Source organism: Acartia tonsa, chromosome 3, assembly GCF_053477335.1.
Source record: "Acartia tonsa isolate MP-2025a chromosome 3, ASM5347733v1, whole genome shotgun sequence".
Taxonomy (NCBI): domain Eukaryota; kingdom Metazoa; phylum Arthropoda; class Copepoda; order Calanoida; family Acartiidae; genus Acartia; species Acartia tonsa.
This window is the reverse complement of record NC_137262.1, coordinates 42,334,714-42,353,483: the sequence shown is the minus strand read 5'-3', so window position 1 is coordinate 42,353,483 and position 18,770 is coordinate 42,334,714. Positions and strand designations below refer to the sequence as shown.

The window sequence follows — 18,770 nt, the reverse complement described above, 5'->3', positions numbered from 1 at the left end:
GTAGCTAGCTACCTAACAACAATCAAATCAATGTAGTAAAACGTTTTCTGTAAAAGACAATAAAAAAGTTCATTAAGTTCTGTATCTGCCTGAAATGAAGTTAGTAACATAGTAAAACTATTCCAACTATTTCCCAGAATTCTAAAAGAAGCATATAATACCTAGTTAGGTAAAAAACATTAAACCGAGAGTTAAATTAAATTTCCCTAGCAACATCTTTTTAGAATGACACTCTCATTTTCAAATTTTTTTCTAGATGATTAACTAAGTTGGGTCTAATTAAATTGGTATTAGCTACCAGATATTAAACCCTAAGAATTTAATATTTTAAAAATTAAATCTTAGAAAACAATTACGATTTTCTATTCTTTTTTATTTCTCTTTCTACTTTGACCTATTTTAAATAAAAAGAAATGAAGGAAAGTCCTATTAAATAGTCTACAGAGTTGATCTTATTATCTCTGCTCACTTCACCGTGTTATTAAAAAGCAAAAAGATTTTACAAAAATATTTCAAAAAGTAAAATTTATCTAAAAAAGATATATATTTCTTGTAATGTTTAAAAACAATACAAAAATATTAATGATCTTTTTAAGAAAAAGATAAGCTCTTTAGTCTTTTTAACTTAAAACACATGAAGTACAAAAACAGAAGAAATTACACATGGCAAAATCATTTGGAATGGGTAGGAAGGTATTAAAAATTAACATTTGACACAAATATTATGCTTCAATTTAAAACTGTGGATGACCAATAAGAGATACATCACTAAGAATTTGAATAAAAAATAAAACTTACTTTGAGGGCACATTTGAGTCCATCACTGCCATAACATTCAACAACTTTGCCATTGATTCCCAGGCCCAACACTGTGGAACTTAGTCTGAAAAAAAATATTTAATTAAATAAAAAGATAACTAGGTAGGTATTAAATATATTCAAACATACTAAAGTTCTTAGGCATTAAAACTGATCTTAATACAACAGGGATGTCGAAGCTTTATATTTTGAGGGGGATAAAATGAGGGGATTAAAAGTTTAAGAGTGGCAAACAAACCTTTACCCCCACTCTAGGACGTCTATTGGATACAACAATAATCAGTAGGTACTAATTTTATATTAAAATTTTTATATCTTTTTTTTAAATAAAGATGGGTTAATTTTTATATCCTACAGATTATTCGAATATTTTCTTCTAAACAATAGACAAGAACCTCCATAGTACCTTCTGTAGTACCTATTCAAAATTTATCTAGAGTTTGCTTTGAAAAGAATTTGTTTTGAATTCTATTGTCAAAAATCCATATTTTGAAAATCAAATATTCAACAAAAGAGCAATCACACACTTCAAATAAAAATATACCTACCAACATTTTGGATTATTCCATTAAATAATTTTTTATACAATAAAAACCTCTCTTTCTGAACATTCTGTACTTTAAATATCCTTGTATGAGCGCTTTACAAAAATCAAATATCCTTAAAAGCAGAACGATCTAATGGAATTTTTCAATATGAAAAGCTGTTCATATTTCATTCTTCACAGAGTGTTCGGTAAATAAAAATATAAAATTGGTTTTTATTATTATTTGAAGCTCCTTGTTGTTTCAAAATATCAGATTTTGATGCAAGTTCTTTTTGGTGAAAAACTTTTTATAAGTACAAATAAACTAATTTACATATTAAACTGACCTGTGATAGTTATTTATCACATCGTGTTATATACAGCTTTCCGAGGATAGTAAAAAAAAAGATTAAACCAGTTTTGATTGCCCAGATCGGCCTAATACCCGGAAAAACAAAAATGGTACTAATCTAATGATATTTTATTACTCGAAGAAAATTGTCTGAACTCACCTGTAATCGTCTGTGATTGGGTGCGTTTTCACCTGGAGGGTACCGCGGGGAGTACCTGAAAAAAAAGATTTTTAAATATATATATATTTTTTAATTAGGTATTCAAAATTATGGTCCAATACCTATAGAAAAAAAACTTAAAGACTAGTTTATGATGAAAAATAAGTTCAGAAAAGATCATTTTTGTAAGGATTGCCAATTGACACTAAATCATAGGTAGCTCAGATACTTTCCTTGGTGGATTTTTCTCTGTCAACAAACACAGGCCAAAAACTATCTATGAAGTAGCTATGCTACTATTAAATGTAAATTCAATAGACGCGTGTTCACTTGTCCAAAAATTACAATTTTAAATCTAATCTTAGATGTAAATCCTGATCGGAATTTTATATTTTATAATGTTAAGCTTTTCTAGCTTTTTTCTCTTTTTCTGTCACATAAAAAAAAGAGGATATAACATAAATAAATAATCTAGGTATATTATTGGTATTTCTAAAAATCGGGGACAGGTATGTGATACATGAAGAAAACTAAGTATCTAAAATGTTAGATTTTCAACCAGTCAAAAAAATGTTTTAATTCAGCACTAATTTTATAACTTTAGTATCTCACTAACTAGGTAAACAAAGAAATTATTTTGACTGACAGAAAAACTAAATACTAACATTTTCTTCCAGTGCCTTATACCTGTCCCTATTAAGTATCTTGATAACTCAGCAAAACTATAAGAACTACTAGGTGCTGCATAATTACTCAGGGAGAAGGTTGTCACATATATTAGACGTTCCCCTTAGATACTTGATTAAGCAAAATTAGGTCTCTTGAAGAAAAAAACATAACAACTTTTTGTCTATAAAAAGTTGCAAAACCTTAAAAAATGTAATACTTTTTACTAGGTAGGTAATAAATAATAGTTTGTTACTCTATAGAGAAGAAGAAATTGTTTCTGTAACATCATTTCATTGAAAAGTTTTAAGCAAAAGGTTTTTGAAAAGGTGTCTTATTCTTCATATGATTATGTACAACTTATATTCAGCTTTTAAGATTTTTATACAAACTTTATGCATTTTTTATTGGAAAAACTAAAGCGGCACATCCCCGATAATTGTAACGGAAATTGTTGAAGAAAGAATACAATATAATGAATGCACAAAAATGGTGTGAAAGCTATTTACCATTCCTTCATTTGTAATTAGTTATATAAATATATAACCATAAGGACTATTTTAGGAAAGAATAGGACACTTTAAGAATAAGAGATTGTGGTTTTATTTACAATACAAAAAGTTATTTTGTTTGTCAGAAAATTTAAGACAAAATAAGTTTTTTCATGTCAAACCTATCCCTCTTAGTTAATTTTTTTTTACAATACATGTAATCAAAAATCAATATATTTAATATTTAAAAAATAACACCAGTCGAATCTAGATTATTCTATAAGAACAGGATATATTCACAACTCATAAAGGCAAAACCCTTTTTTGTGTAGAATTAATGATTATTGACAAAATGGTGAATGATTTATCAATTTATCAATATTTTTATGATAAATGGCATAAAAATCATGTTAATAGATATTTTCTGGATTTTAGAATTTCCAATTTCAAATAAAATTGGGCGTGAATCAAAAACCAATACTTCACTAAAACATATAAAAAAAAGGTAGGTAAAAAAAGAGTTCTCACTGTTTGCAATAATTTATTACGAGTAATGTATGTTTAAAAATCAATTTATTAAAGATTATTATTTACTTATAGATAATGCAATGCTAGAGGGTATAAAGTAAATACATGATGAATTGTAAAAATAAGAAAAATAAGTGGATTTAAAAAACGGAATTCCCATATCTATGACAAATGCTATTGGTTTAAAAATAATTTTTTTTTAAAATAATGCAATTTTATGCTTTAAATAGTTTATAAAGATAGTAGTAAATAATATCAAAATATGCAAATAAAATGTAAAAATTCCTACCAACAAGCGACATGAGAAGGCTGTTAATGTTTTTAAGCCCTTCTTCTGTGGTTGAACGCTTCATTGAGCCTTGATCAGCTGACGCTGAGATATTTGAATCACAACTGTGTGCACTCGAGACGGGCAACGAAGACGACGTTTTCTCTTTCTTCTTAACCAACGAGGTTAAGTAGGACTTAGCCAGCGAGAAATACGTTGTGTCCACAAGTTTCATATATAAACTAGCTGATAAATAAATATAGGAATAGAAAGATAGTCAGTTTGTCACACTATAAAGTGTGTGTGTGTGTCACTCACTGTGCGTGGCTAAGCAAGGTAGCTTAGTGTGTGTGTGTAATATATATAACTAGTTTAGCAGCTATCAGGCAGGAAGCAACTATGAACTAATACAAATTTAGTCTGTCTGCTGCCTGAGTTGAATTCAGAATACACACTAATACTACTTCACACACTTGTTGGGCTTTCTTATATCACTAGAATTTCTACTGAAATGTGTGTGTGTGTGTCTGTAGCGCGGAATTTCAAAAATGTGTGTCTATGAGTAATGCTTTAATTAACTCATTAATCTTTATGCAATATATAACTGTGAACAATGCCGGCTCAAAGTTAAACTCAGACTGACACTTGAAAACACTGTGAAAACATTGAATTAATTCATGGGCGGGTGGAAAGATAACATAATAACAACTTTATGTGCTAATTTGCTGGAAAAGCATTTAGCAATAATGATGCAATGTTTCAAGAAAATTTTCACAAGAATGAAATTTGAATCACTGTTTAATTGAAGGTATTTTAAAATGCACTCAGATGGGAATTTAAGGAATGTTTTCTTGAGAAAAGTACAATGTTATTATTAGTACTTTAAAAATATTTTGTTTCATTAAAAATGAATTTTTAAGGTATTCAATTACATACATTCTTTCCCATAAAGTAAAATATTTCATATTTTTTTATGTGCAAAATATCTAAGGATTTTTTGCAGTACTTTTGAAGTATGAGGGATATAAGGTTTAATGCTATTTTAACAGCAAAGCACAGAAAGGCGCTATTGTATGAGAGAAGTTGCTATTATATTGCAAAATAGAATAATGTCCTTCCGTCCGTTCGTTTTTCCCTTATACTCTTGCTGACAGTAGAATTTATTAGGTTGTGCTTTCCAGGGAATTATATTACTGGTTCTTTTGGGGCATCTGGCTATTCTTCAGGTCGGATTAAAAACCTATGAAATATTAACACCCCCCCCCCCAAAAAAAAAAAAGGTTTTAACTTTTAATACCAGTTTTACAACCAAATTTTATTCAAGTAATAAATAAAATATTCATAATTGTTTGTTTAAAGCAAAAAAAATAGACTATTTAGATTCTTTCATTAAGGAAAAACTTCGATGGTTTCAAGCTATTGCACTACAAAGGAGGTGTGAAGGGAGGGGGAAAGAAGTTTAACAGTAACACATTTACCTAGAGAGTGAAGCTCTAAAAAAAAAACCTAAACTATAGCTCTATTAATAACATTAATAGCCTAACTTTTATCAGATATGCTAATTAGATATCTTATTAGGACAAATTACAGAAAATAAATAAATTAAAGATTCATTAAATAAACATTTCTGATTAAATATTGATTGTTATGATCAATCATAATTGATATAATAATAATTTAGATAATTTTCTGTAAATATATCTGTATACTTTAATTTAATTCTTTGAAATATTTACAATAATGAAAGATAATTTCTATGCCTAATTATAATAACGTCTTTAATGTAAAATTTTTCGAAAAATACAATAATTTTATCCCATGAATTAATTCAATTGCCTTGTAGATATTGCAAATCACTTTATATGGAGTTCTTTATTTTTATTTCACTGAGTTATCAAATAACTCAAAATAAGCACATTCGATCTTGAACAAACTTAAATGAAAACTAACACGAACATTTACAGATATGAGTATAAGAGCCAGAAAGAGAGAGAGAGAGAGAAAGAGAGATAGGAAAGGAGAAAGAGAGAGAGAGATATAGGAAAGGAGAGAGAAAACTCTCAAATAATTTATTCCTTCCCATATACGCCGAAACCTTTCCCTATTAATAAACGAGGACTGAAACTCTCCTCCCCCCCCCCCCACCCCTTACATCATGAAAATGGATGCGGAGAAATATGGGGAGTGGGAGGAGGGGGACATAAACCATCGTTTTGGTTTTTATAGTGGTTGTCGATATGACTAATATTTTCTTTTTTTATGGGGTTGTATGATGAAATTCTTCAGAATTTTTTTTACAAAGGTTAAAGACTTTTGGGTTAGAAGCATAGCTTCTCTATAAGACAATTGTGAACTCGCCTACCAACTATTCAGTTGGGCTGTTTACTTCACTAGTCTCCAAAGGTTTTTAATAACGTTTTCTTATTCGTCGGCTTAACAACTTAAGGTACTTAAAATGAATTTTGATTCTTTGGTGTATTAAAATGAGTGTATAAACGTTTCAACCACTAAATGTAAAATGCAGAATTTTCGATGTTCTAACTTAAAGTAAAATTGTATTATATTAAGAAGAAATGAGGCAAAAATGACTACCTATAAACATATTGTAAAAACATCATGTTCTTTAGATGTAAAGATATTAATCTTGATTTATCTTGTGCTAAACTACTTCTGGAAGTTGTCATACTTGTTTAGGCTGGTTAAAACTAAAATGTAAAATTAGTTTTATATGCTTGGGTTATGTTGTCAATTTGGATATAGAATATACGTGGATATTATGTCAAGGAAATGACGTTAATTTAGGTTGCTAATATGGAACTAATTTTTGGCTAGTGTGTTCATCCTGAAGTAGGGGATGGGGTAAAGGGGGGGGGGGGGGTCGTTATGTTATCCTACTGCAAGTTTCGCTTTATTAGAGAAAATGAAAATCTGGTGCAACATCCAAGTAATAATATATCCATTGTTGTAAAATCTGTGAGTGCATTCATATCCGCACATGTATCAAATTATAAGGATACACCCTTAGCATCTAGTGGCTTTGTATTCAGAGTGTAATGAAAAAATATGAAAGACCATCCCAAGACTTAAAGTGAAAGATAAAATATTTTCAAAAACTATATGAAGCCTAAATATAATAGAGAACCCAATAGGAATAGTAGTTATTGAGGTCTTAATCTTCAGTCAAAAAAATCTTACTACTTTATATGATATGATTATAACCAGCTGTATACAAAACTGTTCGGCAGTTTCCCTTATATCACAAAAAAAACTTTAGATTTGATTAGGTCAGGTCAAAATAGCTCCACAGGAGCCAAAATAATTTCAAGAATTAGAAAGAGGGGGAAAGGGGAAGGTTTCAGTGGTCAATGATTGTGTTTGAGTGAAAGTTCTAAATGTTCCCCTCTGCTAAACAATCGTCAACAAACAATTCATTCAATTTTCTTGCTATTGTGTCTTTTTGCGAATATGAAACACAAAGCATAGAGTTGATAATTTCCGGAAATGGTTGGAAACTAAAATTTTTAAAATCATTTCTCTGTTGCGGTAAACTATTCACGGATAAGGGGCTAGCTCGAAAAATTAATCTATCTTCAAAAAGGATGTAAATAGAAGGGCAAATAGTGCTCAATGCAAATTTTCAGTTCTGATAGCTTTTAAAATAAAGCAATGGTATAGAAACTTCTTTTATTCAAAGGAAGAAGATTAAAGTAAAGATTTTTTCAACTGCCATTGTTCTCTCCCTCCTCGAATGATAATGCATTGTAGAAAAATTTTAAATGTAAAAAGCTTTAAAATGCATTTTCGTAAAAAAAAACATAAAAAATTCAGAATATGACATTTCCCCCTCTCGGTAGCGCAGCAACTCTGTAAATAGTGGGTCTGTTCGTCTATCCTTATCCATATAATCATTGACAAAAGACTCTATAAAGATTTAACATCAAAATACATACATATTGCTTAATGAAAACTTACAATGATTTCAAACAATAAAAATACATAAAAAAAATCAGCATAATATTGGTAATAGTTGGGGTAAAGTTCGTTACTTTGACTTCAAGACTTCATCTAGAGAATCCAAGGGCATAATCAGCTTGCAATTGGATGCAATATTCTAAAGCCCACCATAGATAATAGGCTAAGTAACGTTGAACTGACAAACGACCATTTGATTACAAAAGACATTTGTCTCTATTAGTATCATGCGCTAGACTTAGCAGTAGTGGGTCTCAATTTTGACGCGGCGTACTACTCCAGATTAGAAACGAATACCACCCCAACGGAAAGCAGGCACGCTATCATTTCCGCTAATGCTGCGCTACAAAAAACGAGCACAGCTCTCCTTGTTAAAAGTGAAGCTTTTCTATAATTAGGGTCGGTCCGTCCGTACGTCCGTAACGGATAGCTTTTCCCGTTAATTTAGGCATGTTAGAATTGTCCTATCGATTTCAAATTTTGCATGTTGATTCCTTTAGTAGTTAGGTACGATTTAGAAAGCGTAGCAACTCTATAATCATTACCAAAATGTCCGTACGTCCATTTTAAACATGTTGATTTTTTACTTTTTTAACAACAAATTTTTATGTGATCTAATCATCGGATTGATCTGATTTTTTGTATATTGATTTCTGGGACAACAAAGTATAATGTAAAAAGCGAAGCAACTCTATAATCAAGTCCTACAAATGTAAGTATGTCCATAAAAATTATCCTGTATCAAGCAGTTTTTAAACAAAGGGGGATGTGGAAAATAACCATTTGGGCAGGGGGGGGGGGTTTACTCGAGAACCCTTAGAGCTAGAGGGAGCTAATTTTGGATATAAGCTTCTATGGGGCCAAAGTTACTTTTAAAATTATCGTCGACCCCCCACCCCCCCCCCAAAATTTTTTTTTTTTTGGGGGGGGCGGGTGGATTATACTATAGGATGTTTCTCATAAATGACTTGAGATAAATGGAGCAAACCTTGGGATACAAGTTTTGTAGGCCTATATTTGATTTTAGAATTATCGTTGACCACCCACCCACCCCAAAACCCCTAATTTGGGGGGGGGGGGCGGGTGAATTATACTATAGGGTGTTTCTCATAAACGACTTGAGATAAATAGAGCAAACCTTAGGATACAAGTTTTGTAGGCCTATATTTGATTTTAGAATTTTTGTTGACCACCCACCCACCCCAAAACCCCTAATTTGGGGGGGGGGGGGGGGTGAATTATACTATAGGGTGTTTCTCATAAACGACTTGAGATAAATGGAGCAAACCTTAGGATACAAGTTTTGTAGGCCTATATTTGATTTTATAATTATCGTTGACCACCCACTCACCCCCAAACCCCTAATTTTTTTTTTTTTGGGGGGGGGGGCAGGTGGATTATACTATAGGGTGTTTCTCATAAACGACTTGCAGCAATTTTATTTTGGGTGCTACTCCCTTAGTTTTAGAGATAATTGGATGAAATCTTTTGGGCTGGGTCACTAATTACCCCAACTATTGGTATTTTTAAAAAAACGGCTGCGAGACCGCCGCCCGCCGCCACCAAAAAAATTTTTTTTATTGCATTTCTCGCTGAATTAGGCAATTTGGAATCATTTGAGACCATGTTATTTTTTTCAAAAATTTTTTGCCTTACAAGCAACCCTGCGGGGGATTTAATCATTTTTTTCAAATTCTCGAAAAAAATAACATGGTCTCAAATGATTCCTAATAACCTAATTCAGCGAGAAATGCAATAAAAATTTTTTTTTTTTGTGGCGGCTGTAAACGGCTGCGGGCGGCGGTCCCGCCGCCGTTTTTTTAAAAAGATACCAATAGTTGGGGTAATTAGTGACCCAGCCCAAAAGATTTCATCCAATTATCTCTAAAACTAAGGGAGTAGCACCCAAAATAAAAGTCGAAACAAAATTGTAAGTAAAGGGGGGGGGGGGGGGGAAATGTGGTGACTCGTCACACGACATACCAGCAATTTTATTTTGGGTGCTACGACCTTAGTTTTAGAGATAATTGGATGAAATCTTTTGGGCTGGGTCACTAATTACCCCAACTACTGGTATCTTTAAAAAAAACGGCTGCGTGACCGCCGCTCCCGCCGCCCGCCGCCATTTACCGCCGCCACCAAAAAAAAATTTTTTATTGCATTTCTCGCCGAATTAGGCAATTTGGAATCATTTGAGACCAAGTTATTTTTTTCAAAAATTTTTCGCCTTACAAGCAACCCTGTGGGGGATTTAGTAATTTTTTTCAAATTCTCGAAAATAATAACATGGTCTCAAATGATTCCAAATTGCCTAATTCAGCGAGAAATGCAATAAAATTTTTTTTTTTGGTGGCGGCTGTAAACAGCGGCGGGCGGCGGGAGCGGCGGTCCCGCTGCCGTTTTTTTTAAAAGATACCAATAGTTGGGGTAATTAGTGACCCAGCCCAAAAGATTTCATCCAATTATCTCTAAAACTAAGGGAGTAGCACCCAAAATAAAGTCGAAACAAAATTTTAAGTAAAGGGGGGGGGGAAATGTGGTGACTCGTCACACGACATACCAGCAATTTTATTTTGGGTGCTACGACCTTAGTTTTAGAGATAATTGGATGAAATCTTTTGGGCTGGGTCACTAATTACCCCAACTACTGGTATCTTTAAAAAAACGGCTGCGTGACCGCCGCTCCCGCCGCCCCCCGCCATTTACCGCCGCCACAAAAAAAAAAAATTTTATTGCATTTCTCGCCGAATTAGGCAATTTGGAATCATTTGAGACCATGTTATTTTTTTCAAAAATTTTTCGCCTTCCAAGCAACCCTGCGGGGGATTTAGTCATTTTTTTCAAATTCTCAAAAAAAAATAACAAGGTCTCAAATGATTCCAAATTGCCTAATTCGGCGAGAAATGCATTAAAAAAAATTTTTTGGTGGCGGCGGTAAATGGCGAGGGGCTTCGGCGGGAGCGGCGGTCACGCAGCCGTTTTTTTTAAAGATACCAGTAGTTGGGGTAATTAGTGACCCAGCCCAAAAGATTTTATCTAATTATCTCTAAAACTAAGGTCGAAGCACCCAAAATAAAATTGCTGGTATGTCGTGTGACGAGTCACCACATTTACTTACAATTTTGTTTAGACTTTTATTTATTTGCCGTCGTTTACAGCCACCACAAAAAAAATTTTTTTTATTGCATTTCTCGCTGAATTAGGCAATTTGAAATCATTTGAGACCATGTTATTTTTTTCGAGAATTTGAAAAAAATGACTAAATCCCCCACAAGGTTGCTTGTAAGCAAAAAAATAACATGGTCTCAAATGATTCCAAATTGCCCAATTCGGCGAGAAATGCATTAAAAAAATTTTTTTGGTGGCGGCGGTAAATGGCGGGAGCGGCGGTCACGCAGCCGTTTTTTTTTAAAGATACCAATAGTTGGGGTAATTAGTGACCCAGCCCAAAAGATTTCATCCAATTATCTCTAAAACTAAGGTCGTAGCACCCAAAATAAAATTGCTGGTATGTCGTGTGACGAGTCACCACATTTCCCCCCCCCCCCTTTACTTACAATTTTGTTTCGACTTTTATTTTGGGTGCTACTCCCTTAGTTTTAGAGATAATTGGATGAAATCTTTTGGGCTGGGTCACTAATTACCCCAACTATTGGTATCTTTTAAAAAAAACGGCGGCGGGACCGCCGCTCCCGCCGCCCGCCGCCGTTTACAGCAGCCACCAAAAAAAATTTTTTATTGCATTTCTCGCTGAATTAGGCAATTTGGAATCATTTGAGACCATATTATTTTTTTCGAGAATTTGAAAAAAATGACTAAATCCCCCACAGGGTTGCTTGGAAGGCAAAAAATTTTTGAAAAAAATAACATGGTCTCAAATGATTCCAAATTGCCTAATTCGGCAAGAAATGCAATAAAATTTTTTTTTTTGGTGGCGGCGGTAAATGGCGGGGGGCGGCGGGAGCGGCGGTCACGCAGCCGTTTTTTTTAAAGATACCAGTAGTTGGGGTAATTAGTGACCCAGCCCAAAAGATTTCATCCAATTATCTCTTAAACTAAGGTCCTAGCACCCAAAATAAAATTGCTGGTATGTCGTGTGACAAGTCACCACATTTCCCCCCCCCCCCTTTACTTACAATTTTGTTTCGACTTTTATTTTGGGTGCTACTCCCTTAGTTTTAGAGATAATTGGATGAAATCTTTTGGGCTGGGTCAGTAATTACCCCAACTATTGGTATCTTTTAAAAAGAACGGCGGCGGGACCGCCGCTCCCGCCGCTCGCAGCCGTTTACAGCCGCCACAAAAAAAATTTTTTTATTGCATTTCTCGCTGAATTAGGCAATTTGGAATCTTTTGAGACCATGTTATTTTTTTCGAGAATTTTTAAAAAATGACTAAATCCCCCGCAGGGTTGCTTGTGAGGCGAAAAAGGGGGGGGGGGAAATGTGGTGACTCGTGCCACGACATACCAGCAATTTTATTTTGGGTGCTACTCCCTTAGTTTTAGAGATAATTGGGTGAAATCTTTTGGGCTGGGTCACTAATTACCCCAACTAGAGGTATCTTTCAAAAAAAACGGCGGCGGGTCCGCCGCTCCCGCCGTTCGCCGCCAATTTCCGCCGCCGCCAAAAAAAAATTTTTTATTGCATTTCTCGCCGAATTAAGCAATTTGGAATCATTTGAGACCATGTTATTTTTTTCAAAAATTTTTCCCCTTATAACCAACCCTGCGGGGGGACTTAGTCATTTTTTTCAAATTCTCGTTTATCTAGGTATATCTTAAATTCAGTGCCTCTCCTAAGCTTTTAAAGATATTGAGACAAAACCTTTTGAGGTAGATCAGTAAAAAATATTTGAATAAAAAATGGCGGCGATACCGCCGCTCCCGCCGTCCACCGCCATTTTCCGCCACCGCCGCCAAAATTTTTTTTATTGCATTTCTCGCCGAATTAGGCAATTTGGAATCATTTGAGACCATGTTATTTTTTTCAAAAATTTTTCCCCTTATAACCAACCCTGCGGGGGGACTTAGTCATTTTTTTCAAATTATTGCATTTCTCGCCGAATTAGGCAATTTGGAATCATTTGAGACCATATTATTTTTTTCAAAAATTTTTCCCCTTACAAGCCGTCCTGTGGGCGGCGGAAAATGGCGGTGGATGGCGGGAGCGGCGGTATCGCCGCCATTTTTTATTCAAATATTTTTTACTGATCTACCTCAAAAGGTTTTGTCTCAATATCTTTAAAAGCTTAGGAGAGGCACTGAATTTAAGATATACCTTGATAAACGAGAATTTGTTTCGACTTTTATTTTGGGTGCTACTCCCTTAGTTTTAGAGATAATTGGATGAAATCTTTTGGGCTGGGTCACTAATTACCCTAACTATTGGTATCTTTTAAAAAAAATGGCGGCGGGACCGCCGCTCCCGCTGCCCGCAGCCGTTTACAGCCGCCACAAAAAAAAAATTTTTATTGCATTTCTCGCCGAATTAGGCAATTTGTAATCATTTGAGACCATGTTATTTTTTTCGAGAATTTGAAAAAATGACTAAATCCCCCGCAGGGTTGCTTGTAAGGCAAAAAATTTTAGAAAAAAATACCATGGTCTCAAATGATTCCAAATTGCCTAATTCAGCGAGAAATAAAATAAAAAAAATTTTTTGGTGGCGGCGGTAAATGGCGGCGGGCGGCGGGAGCGGCGGTCTTGCAGCCGTTTTTTTAAAGATACCAATAGTTGGGGTAATTAGTGACCCAGCCCAAAAGATTTCATCCAATTATCTCTAAAACTAAGGGAGTAGCACCCAAAATAAAATTGCTGCAAGTTGTTTATGAGAAACACCCTATAGTATAATCCACCCGCCCCCCCCCCCCCCAAAAAAAAAAATTAGGGGTTTGGGGGTGAGTGGGTGGTCAACGATAATTATAAAATCAAATATAGGCCTACAAAACTTGTATCCTAAGGTTTGCTCCATTTATCTCAAGTTGTTTATGAGAAACACCCTATAGTATAATTCACCCGCCCCCCCCCCCCAAATTAGGGGTTTTGGGGTGGGTGGGTGGTCAACGAAAATTCTAAAATCAAATATAGGCCTACAAAACTTGTATCCTAAGGTTTGCTCCATTTATCTCAAGTCGTTTATGAGAAACACCCTATAGTATAATTCACCCGCCCCCCCCCCCCCCAAATTAGGGGTTTTGGGGTGGGTGGGTGGTCAACGATAATTCTAAAATCAAATATAGGCCTACAAAACTTGTATCCCAAGGTTTGCTCCATTTATCTCAAGTCGTTTATGAGAAACACCCTATAGTATAATTCACCCGCCCCCCCCCCCCAAATTAGGGGTTTTGGGGTGGGTGGGTGGTCAACGATAATTCTAAAATCAAATATAGGCCTACAAAACTTGTATCCCAAGGTTTGCTCCATTTATCTCAAGTTGTTTATGAGAAACACCATATAGTATAATTCACCCGCCCCCCCCCCCCCAAATTAGGGGTTTTGGGGTGGGTGGGTGGTCAACGATAATTCTAAAATCAAATATAGGCCTACAAAACTTGTATCCCAAGGTTTGCTCCATTTATCTCAAGTCGTTTATGAGAAACACCCTATAGTATAATTCACCCGCCCCCCCCCCCCAAATTAGGGGTTTTGGGGTGGGTGGGTGGTCAACGATAATTCTAAAATCAAATATAGGCCTACAAAACTTGTATCCCAAGGTTTGCTCCATTTATCTCAAGTCGTTTATGAGAAACATCCTATAGTATAATCCACCCGCCCCCCCCCCAAAAAAAAAATTTTTTTGGGGGGGGGGGTGGGGGGTCGACGATAATTTTAAAAGTAACTTTGGCCCCTTAGAAGCTTATATCCAAAATTAGCTCCCTCTAGCTCTAAGGGTTCTCGAGTAAACCCCCCCCCCCTGCCCAAATGGTTATTTTCCACATCCCCCTTTACTTACAATTTTGCTTTGACTCTTATAAATTTATATTATGATAATTAAGTTTTAACACTATACAATTGTTAATGTCCGTTTGTCCTACCGTTTCAGTGCTTCGCTTTTATGGATGTTGTCATCCTTGTTCATGAATGAAATCCCTCAAAATCATAAAATTGTTGAGTTATTGCTCTTGACACAATGAAAGGTTGGATTTATAGAAATATCAGGTGTGTAGGGATATGTTAATGAAGTGGGTCTGCAAGGTTAGAGCACCCTGTTAAAAAAAAGAGGGAAGATGTGTTAAAAATGTGCTTAATTAAAAGCACACATAATTAGAAACTTCATACTAAAGTGGCTGAATGAGTGGATGTGTTTGTTAAGATCTCATAAACAGGTGAAACAATATGTTTATCAATAATTTTAGGAAAGCTTAATTAATTTAGCTTCAGGGCAGGTTTATGGCTAATCAACTATATGATAATTCAACAGATTCTTACATCCATCACTTCACCTATATTAAAACACTTATCATTACATGATAGGATGATTATTTGGGTCAAGCATCCCATAGTATGCACTATTTGTACTGGTTTTAGTTGGAAATACTTCGTTAACTTGGATAAATAGATAAATTCATTGAGGATAAAGGGATAAAAAAATTAACAAATGATTTTAATGTGAAGCATATTATATATTTATGCATTAAATATTTTATATTGATTTAAATAATAAAGCTCAGATAATAACATTGCTATATACATATGTACTTTGTCTATATGTTAAGGCTTAATTCAGAACAACTTCTTATACCTAAATGATACAATTTGGGTGGAGAGGATTTGAATTTTTTTAGAAACAGCATTGTCCCCTCTCTCCCTGAAAAATACACCATGATAGGACAATAAAATATAAAGTTGCATTTTTTGATCTTTTGTAGTAGACAATTTATTGAGAAAAAAATCTTGTTATTACTTGATAAAGGTTTATAATATTAAGAACCTAAAACTTTAGATTTTTAATTTCTAAGATAAAACTCATAAATAAAAAGTAATATTTTGTTCTAAGTTAAACATTTGTTATTAAAAAGTCATTTATGATACAATTTCTTTGAACTTTAAGCCTCATTACCTAAATAGAGTTCTTGTTTAAAAAGACAAGACGCAAAATTGCACAAATTTTCTTCTTAAAAATTAATTTAATGAGTCATATAAAATAAACAATAGTTAGTATCAGGTCAAAGTTCTTTATTTGAGCTCCAAGGAAAATTATTGTTTATAAAAGTATACTCAAAAGTTTTAATGACTCACCACTCAACCACACACACTAAAAAAAGTGGGAAAAATAATAGTTTCGGCGATACTCAAAATTGGAGAGGAGATTCCAAAAAATAATGGGAAGGTCAATAGGTAGTTTCACAAAAGTATCAAAAATGTTTATGAGACTGAGTGAAAAGTATAAGATATTATCAAGGAGTGGATGGTTGAAAAAAGGGTAGGGTAAAATAAGGAAATACTAAAGATTTAATGATATCTAGAAGTATTCCATTAAATTCTAAACATATATTATGTAATGTAAAAATAAAATTGGAAATTAGCCAATCCTAAAATACTTGTGTCATTTTATTTTACCTGTAATTCAAAGCATTTAAGCACATGTTACACAAGAACAAGAAAGAACTTATTCAAAAACAAAGAGAAAATTTGGATATTTTCAGGGATTTTTAAGGGATAAGAAAATGGACGATAAATTGATGTATATCTCCAATGATGATACACAAAATTACCCCTTTTCTCGATTTCAATTAATGCTTGAAACGTTTGTACACTTAACTTAATAGATCAACCAATTAAAATGCAATAAAAGTCTCCAAAGTTACGAAGCCAACAAATAAGAAAACGTCATAATAAAACTTTGAGGACTAGTGTAATAAGCAGACCAATTTTTGATTCCTTACAGGTATATTTTACTGTTAGAAGGTGGGTGTCATTTAAACTTATAGAGATGTTTTACATCTAAAAAGTTTAAATTTTCCATGCTAAAGAATGAAGGAAAGTTTCAGAGTTAGAGGTAAAAACTTTTATGAGGGCTAAAAATGTAAAATGAACAGTTTCATCTATTTTTATAGTTGATTTTATATTTAGTTTTCAATCAAAATGGATAATTATATTTCAAATGGTTCTTTATTATAAAGTAGTAAGGTTTTTAGTTTAAAGTCAATGATCATTCATATGGCTGTATTGATTTAAATATGCTTTCTAGGAACGATTTAAATGCGTCTTGTGTTTATTTTGGATTAACGCCCCCGTGAATTTTCCTCCCCCTAGAGACTAGGGTCAAAAGCGCAATTATTTTCATACAGTATTTAACAGTATTTTCTCGTATTCATTCGAATCCGGTGGATAGGAACCGGTTCTCTTTCATACGAAAAAACTATGTCTAGCATCGTATTATATCCAGCTTTCTACGAATATAAAAATGTACAATCATAAGATCAAAACCATTTTTTTAGCCCGTGCCTTCGGCACCTCGGGGCTAAAAAACTGGTTTTAATCTTATAATTGTACATTCTATATCCGCGGAAAGCCGTTTATAATACGATGAAAGAAATAACTAATACATTTTTCATAAATCTTCTATATAATAAACGTACTAAAATCTTGATATGATTCAACTTATTAACTAAAATATAATGAGCAGAGGACCAATGTGTAAATTTTAAAATAGATAAACGATTCTATCGGACTTTAGTATAGATACACAAATTATATATTTGAGTTAAATAAACCGAGCATACATGACAAAAAAAATCAAAAACTATAAAAATTCCGTAGACAAATATCTCATGAATAAACAAAGCAAAAATTTCCTTATTTGGACTTGCTCAAACTAGCATTATGGGGAGGCAATACATCAAAACTAAATTCTGACATTTTATCGATTTGCATAAATTATAATTTATATACATAAATATGGTTTCTTATGTTTACTAACTTTTAAGCGCAGTTGCTCTATAAACACTGTATGTCAGTACTATTTGTAAGAAAGTTAACTATGAACACACTTATAGTCCATTGAATAGACTGTGAAATAATATCTTTGTCGTTTTAAAACAAATTTCAAGTGCTATGTTTAAATAAAATTAGAAAAAATAGAAAGGTTTCGTGATTTTTAAATAATATATAATTACTAGGTTTAGCGATTTTTCTTCAATTAGTTTATTTTTTGTGTAATTTACAGTTGACTCAAAATTGACTAAAAACTATAAAAAAATGACTAAAAAAAATAAAATTAATTCATATATAGTTTGTTGTTAGTTACATATTCTTATTCTTAACTAGTATTATTAGTAATTTTGACCGTAAAAGCAAAAATTTCTTAAAGAACCAGAAACATTGGGTTACAGTTTTCAGGGAAGCTCCCTTGCATCTAAAGTTGTTGTTGTTGAAGGTGCTTCCGGGGACAATAAATATTGATGTACTTAAATTCAATGGTGTATGGCTAACGTTTATGCATATATAGTAGCCTCGCTGCAAAAGATATTATATATTCATTTAAATATTTTGAAACTTTTACAAAATCCTCGGATGAACTGAAATAAAGATTTGAAATTCTATAAATAAAATTTGTAAAGATTATTTTGCTTGAGAGAAAATATATTTTCAGATTAATCAAAACTATTTATAAACTTTTAGATAACTTTGTCAGAGGATTTTGTGTACATAAGTATTTATTTAATAGGATTTTAAATAAACAAGAACAATTATTTCCATTTATGTATAAAGGAATTAAAAAAAGATGACACATTAAAAAAAATTAGCGGTTATACCCATATAGGCCCATATGGGAACTTGAGGGAAGGTGGGAGGAAGGTCGACTCTCAATTTTATTTTTAAAAAGAAAAATTTAAAAAATATTTTGGAGGATTATTTTTTTTCCAGAGCTATTTCTCTAGGGAGGGAGGACCTACCCTACCCCAAAATAGATGTAAACCTTCCAGGACCTATCCGATGCTTCTCTGTAAAGTACAACCATATCGGTTCAGCGGTTAACGAGTTC

At 33.3% G+C, this 18,770-nt stretch overlaps 1 protein-coding gene across 4 annotated transcripts in view; it reads right to left on the bottom strand.

Moving 5' to 3' along the window:
- The window catches only part of MAPk-Ak2 (MAP kinase-activated protein kinase 2), a 55,380-nt gene that overhangs the window by 28,420 nt on the left and 8,190 nt on the right, over positions 1-18,770 (bottom strand). For 2 of the 4 annotated variants that reach the window (XM_080154074.1, XM_080154075.1), the window contains exons 2-3: positions 1,858-1,912; positions 799-883 (exon numbers count right to left, since the gene is read on the bottom strand). In XM_080154074.1, the coding sequence (XP_080010200.1) occupies positions 799-883; positions 1,858-1,912 (140 nt within the window). Of the gene's footprint in view, positions 1-798; positions 884-1,857; positions 1,913-3,831; positions 4,465-5,646; positions 5,761-18,770 lie in introns of those variants that run through there. The other 2 variants (XM_080154073.1, XM_080154072.1) reach the window with 2 other exon arrangements.